The 27,613-nt window shown below is 39.0% G+C and overlaps 5 protein-coding genes and 1 non-coding gene across 6 annotated transcripts; 2 read left to right on the forward strand and 4 right to left on the reverse strand.

Annotated features, from left to right (window-relative positions):
• The first annotated feature begins 351 nt into the window (after positions 1-351).
• LOC111321953 (synaptotagmin-6) lies at positions 352-25,068 on the forward strand. The gene is made up of 5 exons (XM_022924971.2): positions 352-584; positions 10,938-11,789; positions 16,658-17,382; positions 17,777-17,903; positions 22,724-25,068. Exons 2-5 carry the CDS (start codon positions 11,699-11,701, stop codon positions 23,044-23,046), a joined length of 1,266 nt encoding a protein of 421 aa, XP_022780706.1. The 5' UTR covers positions 352-584; positions 10,938-11,698; the 3' UTR covers positions 23,047-25,068.
• LOC111321955 (uncharacterized) lies at positions 735-3,605 on the reverse strand. The gene has a single exon (XM_022924973.2). The coding sequence runs from the start codon at positions 3,415-3,417 to the stop codon at positions 2,254-2,256; it is 1,164 nt and encodes a 387-aa protein (XP_022780708.2). The 5' UTR covers positions 3,418-3,605; the 3' UTR covers positions 735-2,253.
• Positions 3,907-6,699, reverse strand: LOC111321954 (uncharacterized). The gene has a single exon (XM_022924972.2). The coding sequence runs from the start codon at positions 6,502-6,504 to the stop codon at positions 5,305-5,307; it is 1,200 nt and encodes a 399-aa protein (XP_022780707.1). The 5' UTR covers positions 6,505-6,699; the 3' UTR covers positions 3,907-5,304.
• Positions 10,231-10,303, forward strand: Trnas-acu (transfer RNA serine (anticodon ACU)). The gene has a single exon. It is a non-coding gene; the product is annotated as a tRNA-Ser (tRNA).
• Positions 19,020-20,927, reverse strand: LOC111321956 (uncharacterized). The gene has a single exon (XM_022924975.2). The coding sequence runs from the start codon at positions 20,738-20,740 to the stop codon at positions 19,682-19,684; it is 1,059 nt and encodes a 352-aa protein (XP_022780710.1). The 5' UTR covers positions 20,741-20,927; the 3' UTR covers positions 19,020-19,681.
• Positions 24,445-27,610, reverse strand: LOC111321957 (uncharacterized). The gene is made up of 4 exons (XM_022924976.2): positions 27,460-27,610; positions 26,728-26,809; positions 26,497-26,594; positions 24,445-25,724 (listed from the first exon to the last, which is right to left on the reverse strand). The coding sequence occupies exons 1-4, from the start codon at positions 27,493-27,495 to the stop codon at positions 25,458-25,460; spliced, it is 483 nt and encodes a 160-aa protein (XP_022780711.1). The 5' UTR covers positions 27,496-27,610; the 3' UTR covers positions 24,445-25,457.
• Positions 27,611-27,613: the final 3 nt, after the last annotated feature.

Consider the following 27,613-nt stretch of genomic DNA (forward strand, 5'->3'; position numbering starts at 1 on the left):
GGATATGAGATGATAGATAGCCAACAAGGCGCGTAGCACCGAGTTGGCTATAATCATCTCATATCCAACAAGCGCGAGTGGAATAATTGTTTTATTAAAAAGGCCCTCAAGAAATTATTATTTTGTAAGAAGAAACTGGATTTTTTAGCTCCCTTTTGATTTTAAGCTGACGCGTACGCTTACCATATTTGTAGATTATGGTATATTGGCTGATATACCATAATGGCTAAGCCAATAAAAAGTCTTGAATTGCATTATCCAATGATCCAGTTTTTAATAAATATATATATCCAGTTGCCGGTACTCATTAACCCGTTCCTTCGTTTAAATGCGTCAGCGGTCCTCTAATCAAAATTCAAGATGGCTGAATCACCACGGCTGCAGCGTCAGTTGCAGCACACTGCGGCTGCTACATGAAAGACAGTTTTAAATATTCCCTAATGGTACTGAAATTACGAGCAGCGCATGATGTTCATCGTCAATACAAGGGTCAAATCACCTTACAATGTTGGTCGGAATATCACGCAGGCACTATGGACAACAACATTAACTCTGATGTACTTCATTTGCAAGTGTGTGAAAATGTAAGTTTATGTATTATACTGTATTTAATAAGCTTTTAACTACACGCCACGTGCTTAGGTAATAAGTTTATATTCCTCCCGTGCTGCGTCCTTTTGTTACAAAATTAATACAGAGGCAAAAGGTGGATCATCAGTAAACACGACACGATGTTATGACTGTTGTTGGGGTTTATTGAAGCACATTCCTGCGTCTGGCCGTCAGCAACGAGACAACAAAGCAATTCATTCAACCCCAATCCCTTTGTATTGTTTAGTGCTTTTTAGTTGCCTGTCTAAACTCCAAACTTCCTATTTTTTGATGACCGTCAACATCAGGTATAAGGACTATAAGTGAGGCGAGAAAGCTTAGTTGCCACAATACTCCTAAACCCTTTCACTCCCGAAAATCTCATTAGTAAATATATCTTATTAGAAGTTTTGTTGGTTAGTATCGCTAAGTATTTCTACGAGCCCGTAGGGCGAGTCAAAATACGAACAACGAGTAAAAATACCCAGCGATACTACTCAACAAAACGTGTAATAAGAGATTTGTTATCCAACATGCCAAATTGTTATTTTAGTGCGGCCGAATTTCGCGGATATTTCTGGAATACAAATATCGCGAGATATTTGTACCCGTTTCGCGCGTTATTTGTACTTTACGAAGCACAGTTGGATAATAAACATATCTTATTAGACGTTTTGTTGTGTAGTATCGTTGAATATTTTTATGAGTTGTGCCCTAAAAAGTAAAAGGGTTCAGACTAATCTCCCATATTGTTACAGCTGATTTCAGTCGTCAGCGTTTTGGAACGTCGTGCAATATTCATATTTTTTCCTTTTGTTTAATCCTGTTATGAGGAAAGTACTGATGATACGAAAATTTGCCCTCTTCGACATGCAACTAGTCAAATTACTAAAATGTAGGTTTTTACTACTGGCTGACGCTACAATACAAAGTAAGCATTGTTTATGGATTTTCTTTTACACATTCGGCGAAATTGTTGACATTTTTTGTACTTTCTTCCTCTTTATATTATTGTATAAAACTACGTTTTTTTTAATTACTTGTAGACATATATGCTTTATTACACATGTACGTTTTTTTGAATTACTTGTAGACATATATGCTTTATTACACATGTACGTTTTTTTTAATTACTTGTAGACATATATGCTTTATTACAGCCATTTTCAATTAACTGTCGAAAGTAATCGGCCGAATTTAGCATTGGTTTTTCTTTACTTCGCTTTGTGATTGGCCCAAAACACTCGCGCCACTTTCTCATCCAATCAGATGCAGAATTATTACATTACCAATCACTACTTGGTCATCCGCGTTTACCCGCGCTTTGGGCAGTTTGCGTGGTTTAAGTTTGAGTTCTCATTGGTTCCTAAGGGTATTTCCCGTTATTCTGATTGGTCTTTGTCATAAGTGGTTTTCGTTTCACGCCTGTCAGTCGAAAAGCGCTCTAAGGTATAAGTACAGCGGTATTGCGATATTAATCGGGAGGAACCCTATTCTTCCGGCTGGCGATTGACCACCAAATCTGGCCATTTAATAGCCAGGAACTCTATTTCTAATTAGAGTAAGTGAGCTATTTATATCAAAATACAAACACCTGGCGAAACGACGAAGCATGCATTGCATATCCCGCTCGCTTGACCGCAATGATGGACCGCATGGAATTCATTTCTTCAAGGAAGGAAAGTATGAAAAGCTAAATGGTCTTGACACGCTTGTGTTAAACATCGATTCTTTGAACATCTTTTTCATAGCCATGTCACGTGCCATCTTTTTTAATTTGGCCATTTCCCGTTCTCTCCTTTCCCTTTCCTGTCTTTCTTTCTCCAGCCTTTCCTTTTCTAATCGTTCCCTTTCTTTCCGTTCCATTTCGGCCATGCATTCTTTCCGAACTTTTTCTATTTCGCTTTCAACGAGCATTGAGACTTTTTTCCTAGCTTTCATTTGATCACTGTGTAACTGGTTACGGAACTCCATTTCCGACTCTTCCTTTCCGCTGAGGGCGTGCGTTAGGTCAATGGCTGCTTGGGTCAATCCTAAAGAGTGAAGTTCCACGATAATCTTCTGTACTTCCTCAGCTCTCTCTAACCTTTTCACCTCATACTGCAGAAGGTTCGCCACTTTTGCTTTACCGTTAACGGTAGTCAACGCAGCAGCAAGACTGTGTTTCCTTCTAGCACGTGCACGATCCAATTCGGCTTGAATCTTTCGGAGAGAAGCGAGTTCTTCCGAATGTGTTCGGCTCCTCTCGCCATACTCAACTACTTTACCTTTCTCTTCCTTTTTTCGCTGTGCTCGCTCCTGCATTATTCTAGCCTGCTGCTTACCTGCTCTTTCTTCCAGCCTGTCAATAGAAACTTTCTCAGCTTCAATCCGTGTTGCGATAAGTTGTGACCTCGCATCTTCAATTACAACTTTAAATTTTTTTTTCGTTTCATTTCTTTTTGCGGCAGCTTCGTATCGTAACCTCGTGAGTTCTTTCTTCAACGCTTGTTTAGCCCTTTGGCGAATTTCCTTTTCAGAAGTCACGGAAAGTTGTATCAGATGATTTTCATCGTTGTCGTTTTGTTTGCGTTCATCTTCGCCATCTTTTCTTACGTTTTGTTCTTCGTCCTCGTCTCCTTCTTGAAGCGCCATCTCCTCGAGTTCACTGTCGTCGTCCATCTCAGGGGTGATCGAGCTAGTACTTGTAATGAGAGAATGAGTCTCTGATCCCGTAAGACTTGAATTCCTCATTGTCCTTTCAATTTTTGGTAAAACAATGCGAACATTGTTGTTGAATCCTGTGGCTGCATCGTTTTTTAATTTCTTTTTGTTGTGTGGTTCCATTTATTCGACAAAAATGTTGCGTCGAATGTTCGAACACTAACGTATTGTATTACCTCAGCGCCAAAACAACTAGAAAATTCCAAAATGGTTTGAGCCGTTTCTTTGTCGGCCAAAAGATATATTTTTAAGATGGGTACATCTAGTAAAGTTGCGATAGTTTTTCCTTGTATATCAAGTTTTTTTGTGTAGTCGCGTTTCTCACCCTAGAACTGCCCGTTTCTTAGATGAATAAACTTCCATTTAAGATAACATAATGGTTCTGCAGAAGCCTATCAGAAACTTCTTTTATGCGGTATTAGCACGTCACAGCGGTATCGACAAAACTGCAAGGCCCATCAATAGAAGATTTGGAAATCATTAAAACGAATGACTAATTTCTTGCCGCGTTTTTTTATTGTTATTGTCGCGTAGTTGGATTAATAATTCATAAATTCAGAACGAAGAATTTCTTAATTTATAAGCTCACTTCTATGATGAAATCTTAAAGATGATAATCCAGGTTACCTAACCATTTGACGTCACCTGTACTTACCCATCTTGATGAGAAGAAATAGAAGCAAAAATATTTTACACGTCAAGTCTAAACTTTTCGAGCAGGAGACCTCAGTTTTATAGCTTGATGTTAAGGTATTAGAGCTCACATATGACATACTGCGAGCTAGCTTGATTGCAGGATTCCCGGATAAAGATTTAATATTTTTATTGCCTGAAATCGAGTTATCAGTGATGGTAGATTACAAAGATAGCGGCCATAATCAAACACTGTAGTCATGTGTAATTCTTGGTAGCAGTAGTAAAGCCATAAGTACTGGTGATGATAATGATGACAGCACCATCAGTATAGTGTTTGCGTCGAATTTTTTTAAGTTGCGCTTACATATTTGCGTCAGACCAGGCGTTGCTGGCCGTTTGCCCCCTGTTTACGCGTTCAAAACGTTCGGCGTCCCGAGGTAAACTTGCCAATGAATGGATTTTACGATTGTACAACTGTGTAAAATTGTCACCATGCGACCTCATTGTCTTGTTATTAGCTTTGTTACCTAGTTTCTGACAACACCTTCGGCTGTCGGTTGTGGCATGTCTTTGCTTTTCGTATTTTCTAAAAACTTGACTGGAAATTGGCCACTGATAGGGCGTAAGGTGAAAATATATCGAGTAGTTTGTTACAAAGTCGAAAATTACCTTCAACATGCTTAAGATAATGAAAATAAAATAAAAAAATAAAAATAAAATTAAAATAAAATTAAAATAAAAAGGAACTGAAGATAGAAGTGAAGGAGAAGAAAAAAGAAAATTGTTGACAGAAACAGGGAAATAGAAGATTGATGTGGATGTGTTTCAAATAGCCAACGTGAAAAATGAAGGTTACATTTTGAGATAGACAGTGATGTCCAGATCATGATCAAAGACTTGCGTGTTAAATTATAGAAGATGTTGACTGTTTTATCTCCCTGCTAGAAAGAGATAAACGTTATCAATTATATTGTTCAGTATGTATACTAACCTCTCTTTCAATTTTATTGAAATGTTTGGTTGTATTTTTTGTTATAAGATTATTTTCGAATGAAAAGCGGTTTCTATAATCGTTTTGATATTAAGGTATCATTACGATTTCTATGTCTTCAGGTGGTTTAAATACACTAACGCGTTTTTCGTTTTGATTCACTACACACAATCGGCTCTCAGCTTTTCTTTAGGTCTGTCATGCAGCGCTGGAGTGGAGAATTCCACGTTGCGTGACAAGCTTTTGTGATTGTTGCCATAGTGAACTCCTCCCTGTGGCAAAGAAGATTCTGGTAGTCGGAGTTTTCCCATTGATGTTACCGATCATCAGGTCAGTTCATTATTTATTCATTGTCAGACGACCCATGGTAACCCATGTAGTTACTATTTTCGTATTGGAGGAGGGAAAAAAGAGAAAGTGTGCGATCTTGAAATCCGTGAAGTCAGTTTAGTTTGATCAAAACTTCGCTTAAGTGCTTGATTATGAGCTTTTCTTGCTAATGCCGCCATCACTCGCCTACGTCTTTCTTGTTCCTCTCTCACTTTTCTTTCTTGTTCCAGTCTCTCTACCTCAGCGATCCTTTTTATGCGTAACTTTTCCACTTCTTCTTCCTTTTTCTTTAATGCCTCGACGCGCGCTTTATTTCTCTCTTCTTTAAGCTGACGCCGCAAAGTAATGTCAGCTTTTTCTTTGGACTGTATGGACACGCGTAAAGAATCAGCCTGCTCACTTAACCCAAGATCAACCAGGTCTTGAATCAGGTGTTGGATTTCGTCGATTCTCTCAAGTTTACGCATCTCTGTTTGCATCATCTGCTTTATTTTTCCTGCTTTCTTTGTCTTCAGAACAGAGATGATTCCAGTCGAACTCTTTCGTCTTGCCCGAGCTCGATCTAAATCTGATTGGATTTTTCTCAAGGCAGCCATTTCCTCTATTTGCTGTCTCACCCAGTCATCACCGGCTCCAAAGTTGTGGTCGTGAATTTCACTCCCTTCTCTTTGGTTCTTTTTTTTCAAGATTTCCCATTTCCTCAAAGATCTCTTCTTCATTATCTCGCTCTGTTTTTCTTCTGCTCTTTCTTCTAACTTGTTAACAGCTTCTTTCTCTGCGTGCACTCGAGCTTCTATCAGCATATCGCGAGCGTTGTCAATAACCCTGGTGAATTTCTTTTTTATCTGTAATTCTTTTAATCTAGCGTTTTGCCAAATCTTTTTGAAATCTTCTCTTAGATTTTCTTCAACTCGATCCTCAATTTCTTGCATGTCCTTTTTAGAGAGCATGTAGCTCTCAGCCCTTTTATTAGAAGACAGTTTTGAATCGCTACGAAAGTCATCGAAATCGTCGAACGAAAATTCCGAAGTCGAAACACTTTTTTCGTCTTCATGACTGTTGCTGTTAGAAACAGGGGACAAACTTTCGGAGTCGCCATAGGCAGAATCAATACTTGGCAACCCCAAGCTGCTGGCTTTCCTCGTATTTCTTCGATAAGTCTCTTGGATTGGGTCCAGTCTTTCGAAAGCATTTCTTCTTGCATCAGACTTATAAATATCCACCAGAAACGGTTCATCGCGTGGAAACGACATCGAATTCTTTCAATTGTTACTGCGTGCTGATCGTCAGTTTTTTTTCCGGCTTTCGACATGAAACCAATGAAAAGAAATTTCGTTCCCTAATTGCATGCGATTACTATTTTATATGTTATAAAAACCTCGCACGGCGCTCTTATTCTTTGAGGTATAACCACACGAAACCGTGAGACGTACTGGATTTTCCGCGATAATAAACACTACGTTCGATGCCATCATTCCTTTCGGCTTATAATTATTTTTGGCCTTTTTTTGAGTGTCTGAGAAATTAAGTACTCGTTAAGAGACTCCCGATTGGAATCGCATCCTCGAGTCCGAATTTCAGAAAAGTAAGTACATCGACGGATGTTTTTGAAAACTTTTATTTCATTAGTATCTTAGTCTGAAATATCTTATCAATGTTTTCAGCCGTATTTACTTTAAGAGCAGAAAGCACCTCATAATTTAATAATAAAGCGGTTGACGATTCGTTTATTTGATGTATTTTTACAGAGACCAAACGAAAAACAATAAAAACAATAAAACTCTACAAATAGAGAGAACATGTTCTATCAAAGTCATTAATAGAGCCTGGCGTAGCATGTGTCATTTCCTTTTTATGATTCCGTTTCTGCCGTTGTTTTGTGAGTTAAAATTAGTTAGTTTTTCTTTCCTCCGCTGATTTTATTTCAAATAAGTTAAAAAAAACGAAAACAAGTCGTTTCGATGGAGCAAATATGATAGTGAAAAAGGGAAACCACAACGGCTCGTTCAACAGGAAGTGATCCCCAGTAGTAACTGTGTAGTCCAGATGGTGACACTGCCTCGCCAAAAGGTTTGCGTCGTAAGTAATCACTTCGGGATGGGTTCAGTGACAAGCTTTCAATGCCGCTATTAAATTGTTTATTTTGTTTTGTGTTTTCCTCACTTATTTCTCTAACCCTTTCGTGTTGAGCTCTACATATAAAAATCTTGAGTCCTACATGACTTTCGTGATTAGGAATGCAGTCTTCACTTTTTTTCCTTAGCCCGTGCTCCAATTGTTCAAAGCCGGCACAGTTGCTTGTATGTAGTCCACAACAAATTTGGGTACAGTGAAATAAAACTAATTGATGTGCGATATACAGTTTTCGACTTCTTGTACTCGACTCTTGGGTTATTCATGTATTTGCCGAAGTTTCCAATAATTTCCAGTTTTCCGTGTTTATCGCACGAAACAGGATCCTGTTTCTTTTCTCCCGCGCTCTGCCGTTGGGCACAGGTTTTCCCGCGCTATGGTGGGCCTATTTTAACTCGCACTGCTGACTCTCGTGTTTCCCGCCTTAATCTCGTAGCCAGATCCAACCTTGTAACTGTAACTGAAATACAACCGTGGCCGTGGAAGGTCTGAGGTCGGATTCGTCCTGGATGTACTATCATTTTTATATATTTATTTAATTATTTTTTCACCAAACGAACTGCTCCAAGCTGGTTTATTCAACTTTCGGCTCTGCTTAGAATGTGAAGAGCAGATGGCCTGATTTTTGCCCTTCTTCTTCGATGACACACAAGAACATATCGAATTTTGGCGGGAAACACTTCCCCTTGTGTCTGATTTGCTACTGTCGCTTTCCTCACTGCTTGACTGCTCATCATCAGAAGAAGCGGGCCCTGATTCAGGTATATACAAAGGGAAATACGAGAATTTAAAAGCCCGTGATGTCTTCGCCGACAGTATTGCCTTTTGCTTTTCATTCCGAAGCGTAGTGTTTTTCTCTCGTCGTCGTAGAGGTTCAGCCCGTCTTTTTTCTCTTTCACGCATTCTATTTTCTTTCTTATTTTCTTCCAACTTCTCCAGCTCCTCCATTCTCTGAAAGAAAGTCTCGTCTGTTCCTCTCGATGTTTTTCGCCTCTTGACGGGTTTTCTCGTCTCTTTCTTCTTGAAGCTCCCGGTTGATTGCCTTGTTCAGCTCTTTTTCTGTCACAAGTTTAGATTCCAGAAGGTCACTCAAGTTCTCAGCTTCTGTTTGCTTGTTCAGCGGTTTGTAGAGTTTTGGTATGGTTTTGTTGAAAGCTTTAGAAAAATTTGCCGGCTTCGAGTCATCACTCTTGCGTTGTGTGAGGATGCCTTTTGGTGGTAACCCAAAGAGTATCAACGGCTTTGAAATCTCCATCAGAAAACCCGACATCTTTCTGGTCATGAGCCAATTGTTCACTCATCTCTAGGCTAGACACTCCATGGTTTTCTTTAGTTTCTGTTGCTAACAAATCATCTTGTGTTATGTTTGCATCTGGAAAAGTTTGGTTTTCAGCGGAGGGCCGACGGAATTCGGTGGTTTCACTTATAGAGGACTCACTATTTGGTTTTTGCAGTCGTTTTCCATTTAACTCTCGTGGTTTTATCTCCTAATCTTTCCGCTGAACGGAACGTTTTTGTCTTTCAGCTCTTTGTCTACGAGTTGTTAAATCTTTCACGCGCCTCTTTTTTCCACTTCGCGATGTAGTGGCTTCTTGTTTTTGGACAATTTCGGCTTGTTGAATGATTTCTTTAGCTGCGGTTAAGTGTTTCTGTAACTCGTTCTCAAGCACACAAATGCGATCTTGTAGGAGCTTTGAAACACTCAAGGGTCTTCCGCGAAAATCCAAGTTCCTTGTTGAGTCAGTTTTCTCAGTCTGTTGAAAGTTTGAAAACGACTCCAAATTTTTAGATCCTTGGATGTCGGGTAGGTCTAAACCGTCTTCACTTTTTCTCGTTTGTTTAGCAAGTTCAGGAAACTCTGCCGAGAAACTTTTACTCCGTTCCTGTTTGTTAGGAAGGTCAGTGAAGTTCGACGTTTATTCGAGGCAGAGTCGAGTCCAAGCTTCTGGGTCTTGTGTAGACATAGCTCCCGCAGTACTCACTGTCTGAAGAGAGTGTACTGCCCACGGGAGTCTCAATGGACCTAGTTTTAGACGCGGAATGAAGTGATAACTCCATGTTAGATTACCGACAACACTAACTACATCAGTAATGATTGTTTTTCAGTCTACTCATTACGAAATTATTCCTTTGTTGGTATTTTGCAGCTCTTTAGCGCCGCTAGTCTGCCACTTAGGTCTCTTATTCTCCATTTAGGCGTAAATTATACTGTTTGCAAAATAGGTGTTGTCACTGGTAACAAAAACTGAAATTTTTTGCGGTAATTTTCACCTTTTCACTTTTTAAATTCTCGTTTTCTTTTCCGCTAATGATGTGAGCTCTGTCAGCACTATGTAAAATTGATGATGATGAGTTTTAATGCCCGTTTCCTATTGTTAAACTGGTTTAAAAATTTATTTTCAGTTCTGCACCATCTTTATCACACTGCCTTCGCTTTCGATTTTTAACGGTAGTTATTTTAAACAACAAACATATGAAATACATATATATGAACTGCGGTTATGAAACGTATATGTGCACGATCCTTCGTAGTAAAGCACTATTTAAGCAATAGTGAAAATCAGACCTGAAAAAAATTCAGGCCTGTACGGGATTCGAACCACTGACCTCTGCGATACTAGTGCAGCGCTCTACCAATTGAGCTAACAAGCCAACTGGGAGCAGGCCATCAAATTAATTTTTTTCAGGTCTGATTTTCACTATTGCTTAAATAGTACTTTACTGCGAAGGATCGTGCACATATACGTTTCATAACCGCAGTTCATATATATGTATTTCATATGTTTGTTGTTTGATTTATCATCTACGGGTTTATGTCGAATTAATTTGATGGCCTACTCCCAGTTGGCTTGTTAGCTCAATTGGTAGAGCGCTGCACTACTATCGCAGAGGTCAGTGGTTCGAATCCCGTACAGGCCTGAATTTTTTCAGGTCTGATTTTCACTATTGCTTAAATAGTGCTTTACTGCGAAGGATCGTGCACATGTACGTTTCATAACCGCAGTTCATATATATGTATTTCATATGTTTGTTGTTTGATTTATCATCTACGGGTTTATGTCGAATTAATTTGATGGCCTGCTCCCAGTTGGCTTTTTAGCTCAATTGGTAGAGCGCTGCACTAGTATCGCAGAGGTCAGTGGTTCGAATCCCGTACAGGCCTGAATTTTTTTCAGGTCTGATTTTCACTATTGCTTAAATAGTGCTTTACTGCGAAGGATCGTGCACATATACGTTAAGTTATTTTAAGGCTGTTAGTCCCAGCATGTTGTAAGACGTTTGACATCATTTGTAATAACCTTTACATTAAGATAATTTGATCGACACAGATCATAAGGTTTATACTTTTTAAGCTCTTGCCAGAAGACACATTTGAAACAGAAAATGATAGCAAATCGAAAGTGGTCCTAAACCGGAAACGGAAATTTCAAATTTTCTTTCCTGTGAACAGGTAAATTTTAAGTCACGCTGTCGACTTTAAGAATTCAGAAACATCAGCCGGACAAGAACAAGATGGTTTTTTCTTAACATTTATTTCCAACTTATCTCTCAGATCAAAGAAAGAATTTTCAAGCTGGTCAGCTACTTGGATTTGAGAGTGCTGGGAAAGATGTGAGCGACGGTTGACTGTTCCATGAAACCGCGTTCTTATACTTCAAGAGATAACGTTTAAATGATTTAATTTTTAAGTTTAGCGGTGTAGGATCCATCAGGCGTCGCTTCCTCCCTGAAGACAGATTCAGTGGAGAAGCAGTGAGGGGTCACGTGATCTTTCTGACCATCCAACTCGTAAAAACGTACTATAAAGCCTTTGTGTGTTTGCATGTTTGCCGGATAATATTTTCCTTCCTCAATTTTTATCAAGTTTGTGAAGAAGAAGTTGCAAGATTTTCTTTCGTGCAATGTTTTTTCCATTAGAAACAATTTTACTCCAAAACCATTCAACCGAGCAGGTAGTTGTTGTTTGAGATAATGTATTTGAAACCACAAAAAGAGCACATGTTTATTCATATCATCGGCAGTTCTGAAAGGATTCAAAGAATGTATTAACTCATGCACGACAAAGCGGGACTTCAGTCGAAGCCATGAATACAAATCTGTGAGGAATTACATATTGGTTTTTTACCTCTGAGCTTCTCAGGACCCCTCAGAGTTTTCCGAATAGTGTGTGGCGTGTTTACACACGTTCTACTCTTAGTTTAGAACATGAAACAGATGATCAAGCTTTGATTTGGCCCGCTTCAAACGGCTACAGCGAACTTCGACGAATGAGGAAAATAACCTGGCAAGATTTGCACTAAGTGAGGAGAATCGATGACTGAAGCCGATGAGAGGGAAAAAATTCGCCAAATCTTGGATTATTACACGAATGATGAAGGCTCTAGTGAAGAAAATATCTTTTCAGGTTAGTATACCTGAGATAAAGCCACGCATGCAAGTAGATCGATTTGTTTGAAGTAGAGGAACTTCAAACTCATAAACATAAGTCACACGATAAAGTTTTCGTAAAGTGTTTTCGTGGAGTATTCTCAGAGACATAATTTATCCCTTGTGGTTCGGCCAGAAAGATTTTTTTCTTCGTCGCCTTTCGAGTTGTTGCTAATCATTGTTTTCGCTTTCCTTTTGAAGTATCTACCCGGTTAGAAGCCGAAAGAAGATAACATATTTAAAGCACATTGAATTAACAAGTCGCTAACAAGGGATGTGATCGATTAAACTTTGTCGCTTTAAAAAACTTATCTTTTATCTATATCACCGGGTAATTGTTGGGATTAACGCTCAGAGCAAAATGTGCACCACACTTGGTTAAATTTCAGTTTCAAAGTTATCGTGAGCAGTATCATATCAACAGGTCGATTATTTAGTGTAGAAAGTTCGGCTCGATTAAAATAACAAATGGTACGTCAGAGATTTTACAAAACCATCAATACTGTCTGTTTCGATTCTGCGGGACTAAAATTTTGCGTTTCGATCCTTTTTTTTTTTAAAAAAGATTAGGTAAGAGTTGTTCAATAAACCACGAACATAACATTTTATGAATCTTCTGGTTTGCACGTTAATTTCATTATTCATATCAGCAGGTCTCCATAATGCATATTTAATTTCGTTGTTTGTGTTGAACAATCCCCATAAGGATTCGCTCATCTGCTTAATTAAAACAACTTTCCTGCGTGAAATGGTTTATGTCTTAAAGTTGTTCAAAAAGTTTCGAGGTCAGTAGAAATGATATGACTTCTGCTAAGACTTTAAGAATTGTTCTATCAGGGTATTGATTTGAAGTTTCTTTTAGAGATTTTCAAAGATGATGCAGTCTATTGAGCTTTGTTTGAAAGGAATACAAAAACAGAAGCATTTAAAGGGTTGAGTGCGGGAATAGTCTCGAAGGCAATGATTTTCTTCACCAATCCAAAATGAGCGCGATGATAACGTTTATAGAGACTTGAATTCACTTTCTGATGAGAAGGAAACAAAATATTTGAAAACAATAATTGCAGTAAATGTGGAAGCGGGTTTTAAATAAGCTTTGGAGCAGATTCATTGAAAAGATTCAAAAGCTTTTCTGTAAGATTTGTAATCTTGTAATTAATGCGTTGAATTTGTGCATTTTACATGGTTTGGCCATAACTGTAGTAGTCTTCCTGACCTAAACATGCTTGTGAACGAGTTCTAAGTGACGCACTCGATGAAGCAGCCGACCGCAACAATGGAAAGGCTGAGGTTCGAATTATTTTGGGCGTTAGGTGAATTTATTACTTTGTCTCACGGGGTTTAACGCTCGTCTTTGTTCATTGAACTTTCATGGAAATCGGGGGAAGCATATTTCTCACCTCCATGAAGAATGTTCGAAAAGTTCACCGGCTCAAAGGTCACATGCGGTGAAATTAACAACAGAACGCTGTCGTGCAGCCCAACTGGGAGGAAAATAAAAGAAATAGATAACTCCAAGAATTACAAATCCCTTATTGTTTGTCGTCCTCCAATTTGATGTCATTTGTATGGATCTGAAATGTCCTCTCATGAACAATCTCGTGCCTCTTGCTTAAATTTCAGTCACTCGAAATCATTTTCGTAACAGCTTTTATGCCTTTACCAAAAAATTACCAGCAACAGCAAATTTGCAGATTCGCTCTAATAATTACAGGGAATGTGTTTTCAAGAAAACCCCGCCTGTTCTAAGCAACAACAACAACGAAATCAGAATATATAGATGGTGGTGTCGACTGCCCGACATGCCTGATTTTCGCTATTGCTTAAATAGCGCTATCTACTGCGAGGATCGTGCACCATATGTATCTAATACCGCAGTACAAAATATATGAACTTCATATATTTCAAAATATATGAGCTTCATATATTACATTGTATATGCCTTCATTTGTATGTTTCAATCGAATTGAAAATTCGCAATTAGGAAATTTTCGCGGTTCATGCGCAAACTAACCCAGTGACTGATCTTTAGAGAGAGCAGTCGGGTCAAGGTTTTTGATCTTTTATTCTCTGAGATTATGGTCCAGTCAATTCGATTCTCTGATGTGAATGGGTTTCAGGATGTTATTAGTTATTTGGTACCAACTCCTTTTTTATTCTGAGTCATGAAATGATGTTTAATTCTCAGGGTATAACTTATTGAAATGTTGGTTCCGACAGGATAATGATTAACCTTCATCTCCTTCTTCCTATTTTTCTGCACTGGTATTTGCTGCATCCCTTTTTTTTCCCGCGCTTTCTCCGTCCATTTGTCGTTGTCCCCCTCTCTCTTTTTTCCTTACACCGATGGGGCCCATCATTGAATTTCACTCCTCTCTTCCTTGGCTTTAACTTTTTCCTTCCATTGCTCCCATTCCAGGGCCTGCTTCGCCTTATTCTTCCTCTACTTTTATTCCAACTGTTTTTAAATCTTTGCTACTCTTTCTTTGTTTCCTTACCTTTCCGTTACGTCAGTACCTCTTGTTTTATTTATTCTTGTCTCGTCCTCTTTCTAAAAGAAAGGATAAGCCGATTTGTTCTGAAATAGCCGGACGATTAGGAGCAGTAATTAACTAATGCTAATAAATCTCGAGCGGTAAGATTTTTGGGTTAAATCCCGATACAGGAATTTTATCGGCGAAATCCCTTATATATGTCTTTTCTCTCTTGAAAACGGTAGAAGGACTTTTAATATATGTATTTTTCTGGGATGCTCACTGTTTATCATATGGCTCAAACAGGCCCGCGCACGCAATCCTGACATATGTTGGATGAGCCGGTCCTGTCCGGAAAAGCCGTCCAGCCCCACAGCATTCGCACAGCTCTGTTACATTTTCCATGAACGTGAATTCCTCTTGTGGACTTAAACTGTAGTAGTATCGAGTGATAAACTCTCGTTTTTCGAGAAATTGCGGGGTTCTCATCCTGACCCGAAGGGATTAAGGAAAAGTTGTCATTGTAGAGACCTTTTTGAAGGTGTTCAGCGCGCGCTCTTGCCAAGTATGTAATCGTGTCTTACTTAGGTTCAAATATAAAGCTAAGTGGACATATGAAATACTTATCGTTGATCAAGACGGACGGGAAAACAATCGGCTCTTGGTTATGACGCTCGCTTGATCAGTTCGTCATGACCTCAAGCTATATATTTTTCCGTTCGGTCCTCCGACTCAGTCACTATCAGTACATAATTTGAATATTTTCCGCCAAAGTTTCCCACGCATATTGGATTTTTTAAACTTGTGTCTCCCCTTCTCAATTTATATTTTAATTGTTTACTCCTAACCGTTGAGGTGGAAGATAACATTTCGGTCATGTTCAGAAATGTAATTGGTTTAGAACGAATTTTTTCTGAATGGTATAAATTTAGAACAGTAATCCAAAATCAAGCCTGAACTGTTACGGAAAAAAAAAGCCCTTTTTTTAAAATTTAAGAGATTATTCAATGTTAAAGTATACTGAATACTGAAAATTAGTATTGGTTTGTCGGGGTTCGCGAAAGCTTTTTCAGCCATAGTACATGTATTTGCCTTTAAATTGTCAGTTTACCACATTGTAGTTATCTTGTCTTATCGTCGCACTAATTTTGAGACTAACTGTTGGTTAATGCAGATCAGTGTTTTGACAATTTTCGCGAAATTTAATGTGTACATTTGGCCAAATCGCGAAATGGAAGTCCAGCGAAATATGCCCGGTCCATTTTTGCAAAATTATAAGTTCCCGCGAAAATAATTGACAATAAGGTAACCATGCCTCTTGATGCAAATTTTAAATGATTATGGACAATCGAACTTTTTTTTAAAAGACAACAAGCCATAGAAATGTTACATCATTAAGACTTTGCAAATTTAGACATAGATTAAAAAAAAAAAAAATTTCGAGTTTAAGACCATTTGAAGTTGATGTTTTGTTATTATATGGCTGTGTCTCACAAGGACTGGGAACTACCGAATTCACGAATTTGATTGGCTGAAATCAATATTGAAAGCGGTCTAGATTTTCCCATCTAGACCGGCATCTAGAGCGGTCTAGAAAATAAAAGTACAAAGAATATAAAAAGTTGGCATATAAGAAACAGCCATATAATAAACATCTTATTAACCGAGCTAGGTGGGTCTGTATGGGAGAATCCAACCTCGTTCCCAGGGTCTTTTCCCTTTAAGGGAAAAGGCCCTGGGAACGAGGTTGTGGGAGAATCTTGACCGAGGTCGCCAGTACAGACCGAACGCAGTGAGGTCTGTACCAGCAACCGAGGTCAAGATTCTCCCATACAGACCTCCCGCTCGGTTAATAAGAACTAAGTATCTAAAGACGGATAATTAGTATTGGTTTGTCGGGGTTCACAAAAGTTAATTAAACGAATTTTTTGTGCAATTACACAACGTTTGCAAGGGTTGTAATGAAGGCACTACCTGTATTGTCCAAGTGTTATCCTGCTCCCGCAAACACAATAGAAAAAAATCCCCTCTGCCGACCGTTTGTTCTACACTGACCACGCTTTGCATAGTTTTGATAGTTTTAGCCAGCCTTGCATATGCATATGAAATTTAGATTTCTGAACATCTTCGCCTCAAGTGTGCCGGCATGTAATGTTCATGATATCAATGATCAAACGATCATCTATTAATTCACTTCCAAATGAAAATTCCACTCAAGTTTTTAATGACGAAGCCAGGGTACTGTATATTTTACCGCCGCAGGACTGACTCCTTGCGAGGATGGTAACTTGAATTAATTACTTAGTTCTACCTAATTTGTATTTTTTAAGACGCGGACTAACGTTTTTTTTTTTTTTTTAATCTTTTCCAGGGGAGAAAGTCAAGATCAGGATTGCCATCGGATTCGCTGCCGCCTGTGCTGTGCTTTTATTAGCGATATTTATAGTATTGTTGTACAAAGTCCTACGGTTCCGATCCGAGACCGGAACAAAGACCGACGCCGCCAGAAAGCCGTCGTCAAATGGCGCACCAGTGCAACGAGCGCCAATCCCTGAGGACCGAGACTTCAAAAAATTTCGCCAACAACGTCGGCATCAACCTCTGATGAGATCCGACAGCTCTGCGTCAGAAATCGACCTCGATTCGTGGTTAAAGAAAAACAACAACAAAATGTCTGCTACTGAATCAGACAGCAGCGAACAGAGTCTTAAACTTGGAAAGTTGGAGTTTAGCATCAGTTACGATACCGATAAGGAATGTTTACGAGTGTTGGTGTTAGCAGCTTACGGTTTGCCGACCATTCACAGTACGAGCTACGTGGAATTGTACCTGCTACCCGACAGGGTAGAAAAGCACCAGACTAAAGTACATTACTCTAACAGCAATCCCTTTTTTAATGAAGAATTCGTGTTTGATATTGCGTTTTCGGAACTGGCTGAGCGCACTTTACAGTGCTGTGTGTTCAGTTACGATGGATTTTCGCGACATCAATCCCTTGGGGAAGTTTTTTATTCGTTTGGCGAGGATGATCAATTGAGTGATTACGGAGGAATGTCGCTCTGCAAAGATATTAAGAGAGATGCGTTTCTTTTAAAGGTGAGATGTTCATTTACTTATCTCATTTTATGGACAATCTTAAGCTAATATCAAAGCAAACAAACTGAGGTGAGGCACCTACCAAACCCCCCCTTCCTCACCCACCCCACGGCTTTATTGGTCTAATTCATAATTTTGCTTCCATGATGAAGACCCGGGAGCCATGTTTTTTTTTTTTTTTTTATCTTGTTATCATTTGGGTTGGGACGAAAAGTGTCAAAAATGTTGTTTGTTTGTGGTTCGCACTACGATACTAACAGAAATGTTCGAGAACTGGAGTTTCTGTAACTCCATTTACCATACTTTTTTACGCAGTTTCGAGCTTTTCTTCTTTTTTATTAAAGAATCTGTCAAAGTGTTTCTCATTCTGATTTTATCTTCTTTTGTTACCAAGGAGGACAGTCCATCCCGTACAGGGGAGGTGTTAGTGTCGCTTTGTTATCTTCCCACCACCAACAGACTCACATTTGTTGTCTTGAAAGCGAGACTTTCGAAAACTGCATTTCCGAATGATTTACCACGTGAGTACAATTTGTAGTACGGTTGAACAAAAATAGCGTCTATTTTAAAAGAGTAGTCTTCTTTGCTGTTTTAAGCATAGGAGAATTTGAATTGAAAACTGACTATTGTATATTAGTAGAATTTCAGAGCTGAGCAAAGAGTTCCAGCAATCTGATTGGTCGAGCGGTTCCTTATATGACGGTATATAAACCGCTCCACGCGGTTTATATAAAATGTTAAAATAAAATGTTGATAAATGTTACTAAAATGTTATGATTTTAGAAATTTCTCTGTTGTTCAGCTCTGAAATTATACTAAAACAATTATTCGCCTCAGGTTCGGTTAATATTGTCGAATAATCCTCTCGACTTCGTCTCGGGGATTATTCGGCGATATTCACCTCGCCTTCGGCGAATAATTGTTAATTATAAGAATTGTAGTACAGGGCTAGCGCAAGATGTGACTATTCACCAATGCCGCTCCGCAGCAACAAGATTGCTAATTCTAATAACTTATTGGAACTGGGACTGCGTGCGATTGCATACGTAGTTTCGCCTTGTTTGTGCGGTCTCTCTTCTGCCCAGTAGCTAAATGGTGTAGACTCCAGTTAAAATGAACGCGAAAGAAACCTTTTGCGATTAGAAGAAAATCCTTGGCTATTAATGCGCAGCGTTGAAAATAAAAAAAGGTGAACTTCATGCAAAGTTAATGAATCGTTCAAAGGTAAAGAGAGTAATTTGAATGTTATAGATTCGTCCAAAATGTGTCTTATCTGATCTATACATGTAAATACTAGGCCATTTATTCACAGGGATCTTTTGTTCGACGAAATTTATACACACGAAGCTGGCTCAAACAAATTTGACCATTGTTTTGTCTACCCGAGCTGTTTGTAAACCTGTTGGACATTTTCTTCCAAGGGGTCAGGGGACTGCCTTTGTAAAGAAAATTGAGTTCTAATGGCGCCCCGCTCAGCTGGAGTGTTAAATTAGTAAAGTGAATTTGAATGCATATTTCTTTGTTACCCCAAGGCTTACCTAAAGCCATTAAGCCATTGTGTACATGAAATTTTGTTCGAGCCTTAAGTCATTACCACTAATATACACCAGCAAATGAAGTAAAAGAAAACAGGACAGTTGTGGACAGGCAACTGTATTTGTTCGCAAGATTATCCTTTTATACAGGCCCTACGCAATGGCTTGTAGTCTATCTGAAAATTTTATTTTACCTTAAGGCGGCTCCTGTCTTCATTAACATAAAATACCTTAGAGAAAATATTAGTAAACAAAATCGTCATTACGTAGTCATCTCGAATTTTCTTCTACGTCTATTGATTTCTCTATTAGCTGACTCTTTGAATTGGTGAATATTTAGTTTCTTTTTGTTAGGTACTGGGGTTATGATTTGTGGAAGCTGTGGTCACAATAGAATCTATTATTTACATAAAAAAGCCACTTTCAGGGACCGTTCTGAACTAGGTAGAACTTTCAATATTGTAATCCTGAAAATAAATATAATTTATCTCTTTAAAACATTTTTGATATTTAAATATCCGTGTCTTAAAATAACTTCTGCGGTTTCTTCTTCACTGTCATGTTAACATTTTGTTATGTTCTATGAAATTATGTAAGCTGTAAGCGGATGTCTGCAATTATTTTATTGGCTGTTCCATGAGGATGCTTTTTCGTTAAATTCCTCAAATAATGATTGACAAGAAGTTCCCGTATCTTTTTTTTTTCGCTTTGTTGCAAAAAGTATAGTAATCTTAGCACAGATTGAATATAGCATTCCTCTCGGTCTAGTCGTTAGTTGTAGCAGTAGATTCGTTGTTCTCCATTGGCCCTAATTTTTGTCGAACGCTGTCCCTTATAAACTGCAACGCCTCGGTGCTTTGTGTCATGAATTTGTCCAACAAAGTCACATTGCCACGACTGCCTGATTTCGAAGGCAAATGTGACAAGTTTCGCTTTCTGTAATTTTTTGAATGCGTCAAATCTGATGTAGATTGGGTTCGCCTGCCCGCAAATGTCGATGTTCGCTTTGCCAACCCTTCGGTGGTTTCAACTCGAATGTCCCACTGACTTGCTGCTGTCGAAGTTGGAAACCGGCTTGATCTCAAACGATTCGTTTGCTGCCTAGAGTGTTCTCCGTTAACCCTTGCACTGCTCCTGGTGAAAAGTTTAAAGTCAAGTTGTGCCACCTCCGGCAGCTGTGAATATTCCGACAACAGTTGTGCATCGTCGTTATCATGTGCTGGCTTTCCGTTCAATACGCGTTCAGAGCGCAAAGCAATTAACAATGCTTGTTTTTGAGCCTGAGACTGGCGAAGCTGTGACTTGACCAGCTTAATCTCCGATTGCAGTTCGTTTTGCCTTGTTCTCATATCGGTTACCGTGTCTTCCAACGTTTCAATGAATGCTCGGCTTTCTTCAAGGCTGTCGTAAGGTCCTGGTGGATCGTCGAAGCAGAAGAACTCCGCCGCTGGTTGTGAGGTAATAACTTCCTGTCTTATTAACAAATTATCGATGTACTCTTGTAAACCTTGTTTTCTCATTTCTATAAAAGAAGGGTCAAAATTATCTCCCAAATATTTTTTAGGCGGAAGGACAGCATGAAAATCGCTGAATAACTTTCTTAATGCTTCGTCCATACGGACAAAATCGGAATATCTGCGGAAAACATGCCAATTTCGTTCGCCTCCAAGTTGGACAAAGATCTGGTAAACTGTGAATCTTTTTCTGGCTTCCACCACCTCATAGCCAACGATCGGAGCGTGAATATCAATATCCTCAGTCGGTGGGAAAGACTCAAATGCATGTCCGTTGTCCTCTGGATCGTTAAATGTTTCTTCAGCCATATGCGCCGTAGAAATATTAATACTCCATCTGTACTTTGAACCAAATACGAATTTCAGAACCTTAATATTTCGGTTTCCATCGGTATTCACAAATCAAACTTTACTTCGTATGTTGCGTTACCTTTAAATCAACACCTCTCTGGACTACGAAAGGAAACTAAACGGATGTGTTTTCATTGTTTATTCAGTATATGTACTCATCGAAGGCCTAATTTCCAATTCAAATAAGGCTTGGATGTGCTTGGATACACCTCGCGAAACACCAAACAATACGCACACTTTGTGGTTATTATGTCAAGCCGTTCATAATGTTTACATAGTTTTCGATAGAAAACCAGAAAATTCCGAAAGAATGACTAAAGGAGTTTTCACCATTGCTCCGTCAGCAGAAAATTACACTGTACAATTTATTCTCCATTGCCAGAAAATATTGTTCGAGTGAAAAGTGAATAAATTTTATTAACAGTATTATATTAACTTATTGGCCAGAATCCATCCGAAAACTCGATTGCTTTCAAAGTACAACTTGTTTTTACACATTTTTTCAGCTAAAGGGCCAAATACAGAGTAACAATAGAATGGTTTTGGCAATTTTCAATTATGTCAATTGGGAAAATGTAACTACCTGTTTCCAACAGTTCCAAAAAGATAACCACCCTCAATATTGTTTAACCTAAATATAATCGCCCTTTGCCAATATTTACTCGGAATTTAAATTGCCATGGACACAATGTGAGCTAGCCACCAGTACAATGCAGTGCGATACGTCAAGAAGCACAAGAAATGAAAAGTTATCAATGGTGATAAAAATTTCCAAAAACTATGTAGCTGCTTAAAGGAGTTTGTTCAAGCTGCTCAAGTGAACTACCGGTTAGCTCAATTGGCTAGAGCGCCGGATTGTGTTGTGCGGGAGGTCGAGGGCTCGAGCCCCGGCCGGACCAATACTCATGGTCTTAAAATAAGTGAGGAGAATTTGCTACCTTTCTCTAATATTAAGAAATGGATAGATATTCTAGTCTTCTCGGATAAGGACGAATAAACCGTAGGCCCCTTCTCCTGCAGGGTTAGGGGTGGGAGACATTAATTTCCCACGCACGAGATTACTGTGTGGTGGATGTCCTCCCCTGGGGTGGGATGGGAGGGAAGGTGAGATCGTTACATGGACTGAAGCGGCTGCCAGAGGCGCCTGATAATGCTGACGTCCGATCTCAACCTTATCATTGTAACCAGACACGTTTGTTGTTTAGAGTGCTTAAGACTTTCTTTCTTTCTTTTATGTTCACCCATTCTGACTCTGAAATTCAAATAAGCAGTTGGGGAACAGGTTTTTTTTAGATGTAAGACCTCTACTAACTATGCACAGACCAAACAAGATGATGTTCGAGCGTTATGAATGACACTTCTATCAATTGGGACAAACTTGAATTGGGTTGGCTTATGATTTTAAAGGTTAATTTTCTTGTGACTTTGGTGATAAAGCGCCTTACTATCGGGTGTCTTTACCCAAAACTAAGATAATCATAACGTCTAGTCAGGACATAGGTCATCTTCACAATGGGCGGACGGAACTCCAAGTAAAACCACGTCGGCTGCTTGAAGCGCGGGAAAGCGCGAGCGACCAGATTTAAATGTGATTGGTTGAGAAAGAGACATGAGTATCCTCGTCCGGTTTTGAGGGGTTCCACTTTACCATACCGGAGAATGGTGTTTTTCGCACGCGCTGATTGGCTGGTTCTGAAGTAAGTAGCAAGCACATTTCACATCCGGGCACGAGCCGAAGAGACAAAATCGCGCGTCATGAGTTTAATTTCTGACCAGTTTTGGTATATTAGCAGAAATAAATTAATTTTTTTGATTTGCTGTGGTATATACTAAAGCAATTATTTACCTCAGAGTCGGTAAAAGTGGTGGATATTTACAGAGCCGCTTCCTCCACTTAACTAATTCTTGCCACCCGTTATCCTCCTTTCTTTTTTTCTTCAGATCCATTCATCAAAGTTTCCTTGATGCTGAGCGGTCGACAATTAAAGAAAACAAAGACATCTGTGGCCAAAAACACCTTAGTTCCAGTCTACAACGAGGCATTTGTATTCGACGTCCCCATCGACCGCTTAAGTGACGTCAGCTTGCTAGTGCGCGTGCTCGATACAAACACTGAGGATGGGAGACGACCGCAGACCCAAACCATTGGGAAGGCGATCGTGGGACCCGATGCGCAGACAAGTATTGGCTTGCATCACTGGAATTGTATGATGACAACTCCGAGGAAACCCATCGCTCAGTGGCATCCACTGGTTAAGAGTTAAGGTGGATGACCTTTCACGGATTGGTTATGTAGCCATCGAGGTCAACACTGAACTCAGGATCAATTTTGAACTAGTCCTAGTATATCTCAGTTTATTAAAAACTGGGTCATTGAATAATTCAATTCAAGACTTTTTATTGGCTTAGCCATTATGGTATATGAGCCAATATACCATAATCTAATATCTGGACATTGTAACATCCGGCTCCTTCTTACAAAGTAAAGTCGAGAAGATTTGTCTAATATCTTGGGGGCGTTTTCTTTAAAAAACAATTATTCCACTCGCGTTTGTTGGATATGAGATGATTATAGCCAACTCAGCGCTACGCGCCTCGTTGGCTATCTATCATCTCATATCCAACGCGCGCTCGTGGAATAATTGTTAATTATTTGGTTGAGTTTCGTCAGAAAGTATAATAACAACAAAACGTACTTGACTCTATCAAATTGAAGGGTTATCGCTTACAGACAGAGGTTCTATATTTTTACTTTAAACATATATTTACGCAATTGGGATATGATTGTGGGTTTGAAATATAGCTGAAACTCAATTTAATTTCAGGTGAATTTTTTGTATCGGTTTTAAATATATATCTCAAAAGTGAATAGTGGTTTTCGCGCGCGGTGATTGACTCGTTCGGAAGTGATTAGCAAGTACTATTAACCTCCGAGCAGCCGAAGAGACAAAATTGTGCGTCAAAAATTTAATTTCCGATCGTTTTTTTTCAAGTATCTTTTAACCTGATACGGTAGAATAGTAACTGGTGGAATGATAGGCATTCGTAGTATCGTAAATTGGCCACCGTAAAGAGTTAAAAAGCTGACGTTTCGAGCGTTAGCCCTTCGTCAGAGCGAATTCGCTCCGACGAAGGGCTAACGCTGGAACGTCAGCTTTTTAACTCTTTACGGTGACCAATTTACATTTTAAACTTGGTTGATATTACTAAATTAGTATGTACTAAAACAGTGGGTAGCGTTGAAGGCGCGCTCTGATTGGCTAGTCAGACTCCGAATATCCTTTGCTATTTACCTCCAAGCAACTCGGAAAAAAATGGCGTCCCGGTTTGCATCCGTGACAAGCGAAGAAATCACTCAATTCAATTTTTGGTGGTGTATATTATCTCACTGTTTTAGTATACACCAAAACAACTATTCACCTCAGTGTCGGTGGAGAGCGGTGGATATTTACCTCGCCGCTTCGCGGCTCGGTAGTTATCCACCACTAACCACCTCCACTTACCACCTCCACTTCGGTGAATAGTTGTTAATTACCTTGTTACCCCCACCGACCCAGCACCACAGTTTCTTTAGAAACTTACCCCCTTTTTTCATTTGTAGTATCGAACTTAGTCTGACTAAAATGTTGAATCAATCTCTAAAGAATCAAGTACACAGTATATACATATATATAGATATTTTTTACTGTTTATTTATATTAAGTTTTACTTCTGATCAAGCACACAAGTATCTTTTTAAATTTAGTATTAAAGTAAGGAGTTCCATCTCCATTAGGCGAATACTAATTAACAATTTGCTGTAAGGAAACGATTGAGCCGAGTTTGTACTGAGGAAGGCGAAACATTTGTATGCTACAGAACTTCACGCCGAGAATTAGCCCCTTTACTCCTTCTGGTGACCAATAAGTGATTTCCCCCCACATAATCAATTCCTTGTAACACAGAAAGATGACGGGAAGAAAGATTACTATCGACTGGAAAATATTGTTTGATCAAACACCACATTCTCCGAACTAAAATCATAAGAAATCTATGGTAAAGAGTGTAGAGAATTGACGGTATGATCTTGAGAGTGATAGGGTTAGTAAATTATTGCAACAAGTATGATAAGTGTCAAGTTTGTGCTGAAGACTTCATTTGTGGTTGCATTCCCCACACCCTTCTGAATTTGTTTGCGAATTTTATATTGGATTTAAGAAATTTTTGACGTTCAACCACTCACATTTTGTACAACTTTTGTATTACAGGGAAAAACATTTTTCTCAATAAAGAAGGAATAAATTTAACTTCTCTAATCATAGTAATATACTAAATTAAATAATTTGCTGTTTTCATAACGAAACAAATGGAAGATTCTTCTGTATTCGAAGAAAATTAGATCAGTTTTGACCTCCTATTCCCACAGAGTCCTCTCTGAAAGTTCTAAGCTGAAAATAACTTGATATTTAGCTCAGTTAGTCCAGGTTATTTATCAGCCATTCCTTTTTTCATCCGCTTTTTCCAGGTCAAAACCAAAACATTCCTTCACGTTCAGTTTCCACTTTAGTACAATGTCTTCCTGTTATTGACACCACTTGGTTGTTTCAGCCGCAAAGGAACCTTGCATTCACCTTCCGGTTTTCAAATAAAATTTACTGAACTTCTGTACATGCGAGCCGATAAAAGAATTTTTGTTTCAATCCAGTTGTAACGCTAACCACAAAAAGTTCTGTACCAAAATCCTTCGGTTAATTTCCTGCAGAGCGGCGGGAAGTCTCGATAACAGTTCTGGTGGTACACTGCTTTTGCTATCGTTTCGCTTAATTGTTGACTGCCCTTTTTGCAATCGAGGTGTTCTCCTCTTTGTTCGTCTTTTCTTGTTTGTCGTCCTCGCTACTAATGGCTTTCGTTTCACCGGAAGTTTGAATTTGGGTTGTTCTGACACTGATCCCGCCATGATATTCTGCGAAAAGACGATAACAGATAATTTACATTTTAAAAATACGTGACCGAGTGTCAAGGGAAGTGGATTTGATGTCAAGAGGTCCCAGTTTCAATCGTTTATTCTGGCGCTTTGATGAATTTGTCCGTTGGCAGCGAACTTTTAACTTTTACTGCACCTTTCAAATAACTCAATGGTTTTCCTCCCAACGGCTGTAAAATGTTTAACAATATGTTGATAGTTACTCCACATTTTTACTTCTGTATTTATGGACACACGGTAGAGTCCTCAATTAGCATAAAAGACACAAAATACTTCAGCCATCTATTTAATCTGACTCTCGTTTATTCGTTAAGCTCATGGAACCTTGAAACCGTAAAATCTAAACTTTAAGCTATAAATTACCTGGTTAATGTTTTAGTCCTGTGTTTCTTGGAAACAGGAATCGATACACACAAGGTAATATAAATGTTATTGTTCGAACAAGCATCAATGTCTCACTCTGTTTACAGACTGCAATGCTGTCTGACGCCAAATGAACTCGCCACAACGTGTCTTTTACATATATGCCTTTCGCGAGAGATTTGTTGCCCCTATTGCTGTAGCAGACTTTGGTTGTTCACTAATTCCGGGATAATATTTCTTAGAAGGAAGAAAGAAGTTAACGCGTGACCTCTCAACAGAGTCACGTCTCCGATGATTGTCACGTCTTCCGAGATTCGAGACTTCGACAAAATACAGGAACTACACTGGTATACATAAATTCCTCATTTCGCTTATTTAGAATTAATACCTTTCTTTCTTCCAGGGGTTTTACTTGCTCCTTGATTTCACGTAGTTCTCGCTTCTTCCTTTTGCCCTCCAGACGAGAGTAAAGTTTAGCTCGATATTCTGAATAAATTAATGAAAAGAAACTAGTTTTTTCCAGATTATTCATAGAAAGAGAAACTTTTCTGAGCTCTCCATTTATTCGATAGTTATCCATAAGTCCTCGCATGTTTATAAGAATATCGTTTAGCTGTACCCGAAAAACGCTTGCCACCAATAAAGCGATGAGCATCTTCCAGTACATGGCCACAGACACAAGATCTTGATGATTCTGTTATCTGAAAAATAATAATCGTTCGTGAGAGTTGATCAAGCGGACTGCCCCTTGAAAACAGTCGAATCCCTGCATCAGATTCTCGACCGAACGGAAAATCAACATACCGTGATCATCGATGGATTACTTGAAATAATCCTACGCTTATTCAAAAGTTGATTTGAATGCAATGGTCCTTTTTAAACGGGAGTTTGAAAGAATTTCTTCGAAATTATTTGACCAATCCCGATCTCTGGAGTGTAATAACACTTCTGGAATCGGTGACGGCTTAAACGAGACAACTTATAGGCTTCCGCATAGTTCTTGAGAGCTTTTGACCCAGTATCACTTTCGCATGCAATTTCCGTACGGAAATCAATGTTTTTATTTTGCTTGTACTAATGGGCTGTGTTATTGCTTAGAACGATTCCTGCCGGGGCAAAGAAATATCTGTCTACTAAAGGATTTTAGCAAATTATCAGGCTGCGCTTTTTGGAAAACTTCTTGAGCCTGACGTTTTATCTTGCGAAGTTCCAGTTTGTTCACTGATTCAATCAACCAGTGGAACGAATACAAAATATTCAGATCACCGACTGGCTCACCAATTCAAAGGCAACAGCCAAAAAACTGGATTTTGCAAAACCAGAATCCCGACGAGAATGTGGCAGGACTTACCAAAATATTACAAGCGAGGCACTGTCGAAGAACCATAATGAGTCAAGTTTTTTCGCCTTCTCCCTCGCCTCTATCTAATCCTCCGCCTGGAACGTTCAAATCCTTAATGTTTTGGTTACTCTATTATATAAATCCTTATCTAAGCCGCGTGGAA

Source organism: Stylophora pistillata, chromosome 1 (genome assembly GCF_964205215.1).
Source record: "Stylophora pistillata chromosome 1, jaStyPist1.2, whole genome shotgun sequence".
Lineage (NCBI taxonomy): Eukaryota > Metazoa > Cnidaria > Anthozoa > Scleractinia > Pocilloporidae > Stylophora > Stylophora pistillata.

Excerpts from the sequence above, each read along its gene's own strand:
- LOC111321955 (XM_022924973.2), bottom strand. The coding sequence starts at position 3,417 with ATGGAACCACACAACAAAAAGAAATTAAAAAACGATGCAGCCACAGGA.
- LOC111321954 (XM_022924972.2), bottom strand. The coding sequence starts at position 6,504 with ATGTCGTTTCCACGCGATGAACCGTTTCTGGTGGATATTTATAAGTCT.
- LOC111321953 (XM_022924971.2), top strand. The coding sequence starts at position 11,699 with ATGACTGAAGCCGATGAGAGGGAAAAAATTCGCCAAATCTTGGATTAT. Across the intron at positions 17,383-17,776 it reads GAGATGCGTTTCTTTTAAAG|GAGGACAGTCCATCCCGTAC; the intron begins GTGAGATGTTCA and ends TTTGTTACCAAG. Across the intron at positions 17,904-22,723 it reads ATTTCCGAATGATTTACCAC|ATCCATTCATCAAAGTTTCC; the intron begins GTGAGTACAATT and ends TTTTTTCTTCAG.
- LOC111321956 (XM_022924975.2), bottom strand. The coding sequence starts at position 20,740 with ATGGCTGAAGAAACATTTAACGATCCAGAGGACAACGGACATGCATTT.
- LOC111321957 (XM_022924976.2), bottom strand. The coding sequence starts at position 27,495 with ATGGTTCTTCGACAGTGCCTCGCTTGTAATATTTTG. Across the intron at positions 26,810-27,459 it reads GCCTCGCTTGTAATATTTTG|ATAACAGAATCATCAAGATC; the intron begins GTAAGTCCTGCC and ends ATTATTTTTCAG. Across the intron at positions 25,725-26,496 it reads AACCCCTGGAAGAAAGAAAG|AATATCATGGCGGGATCAGT; the intron begins GTATTAATTCTA and ends GTCTTTTCGCAG.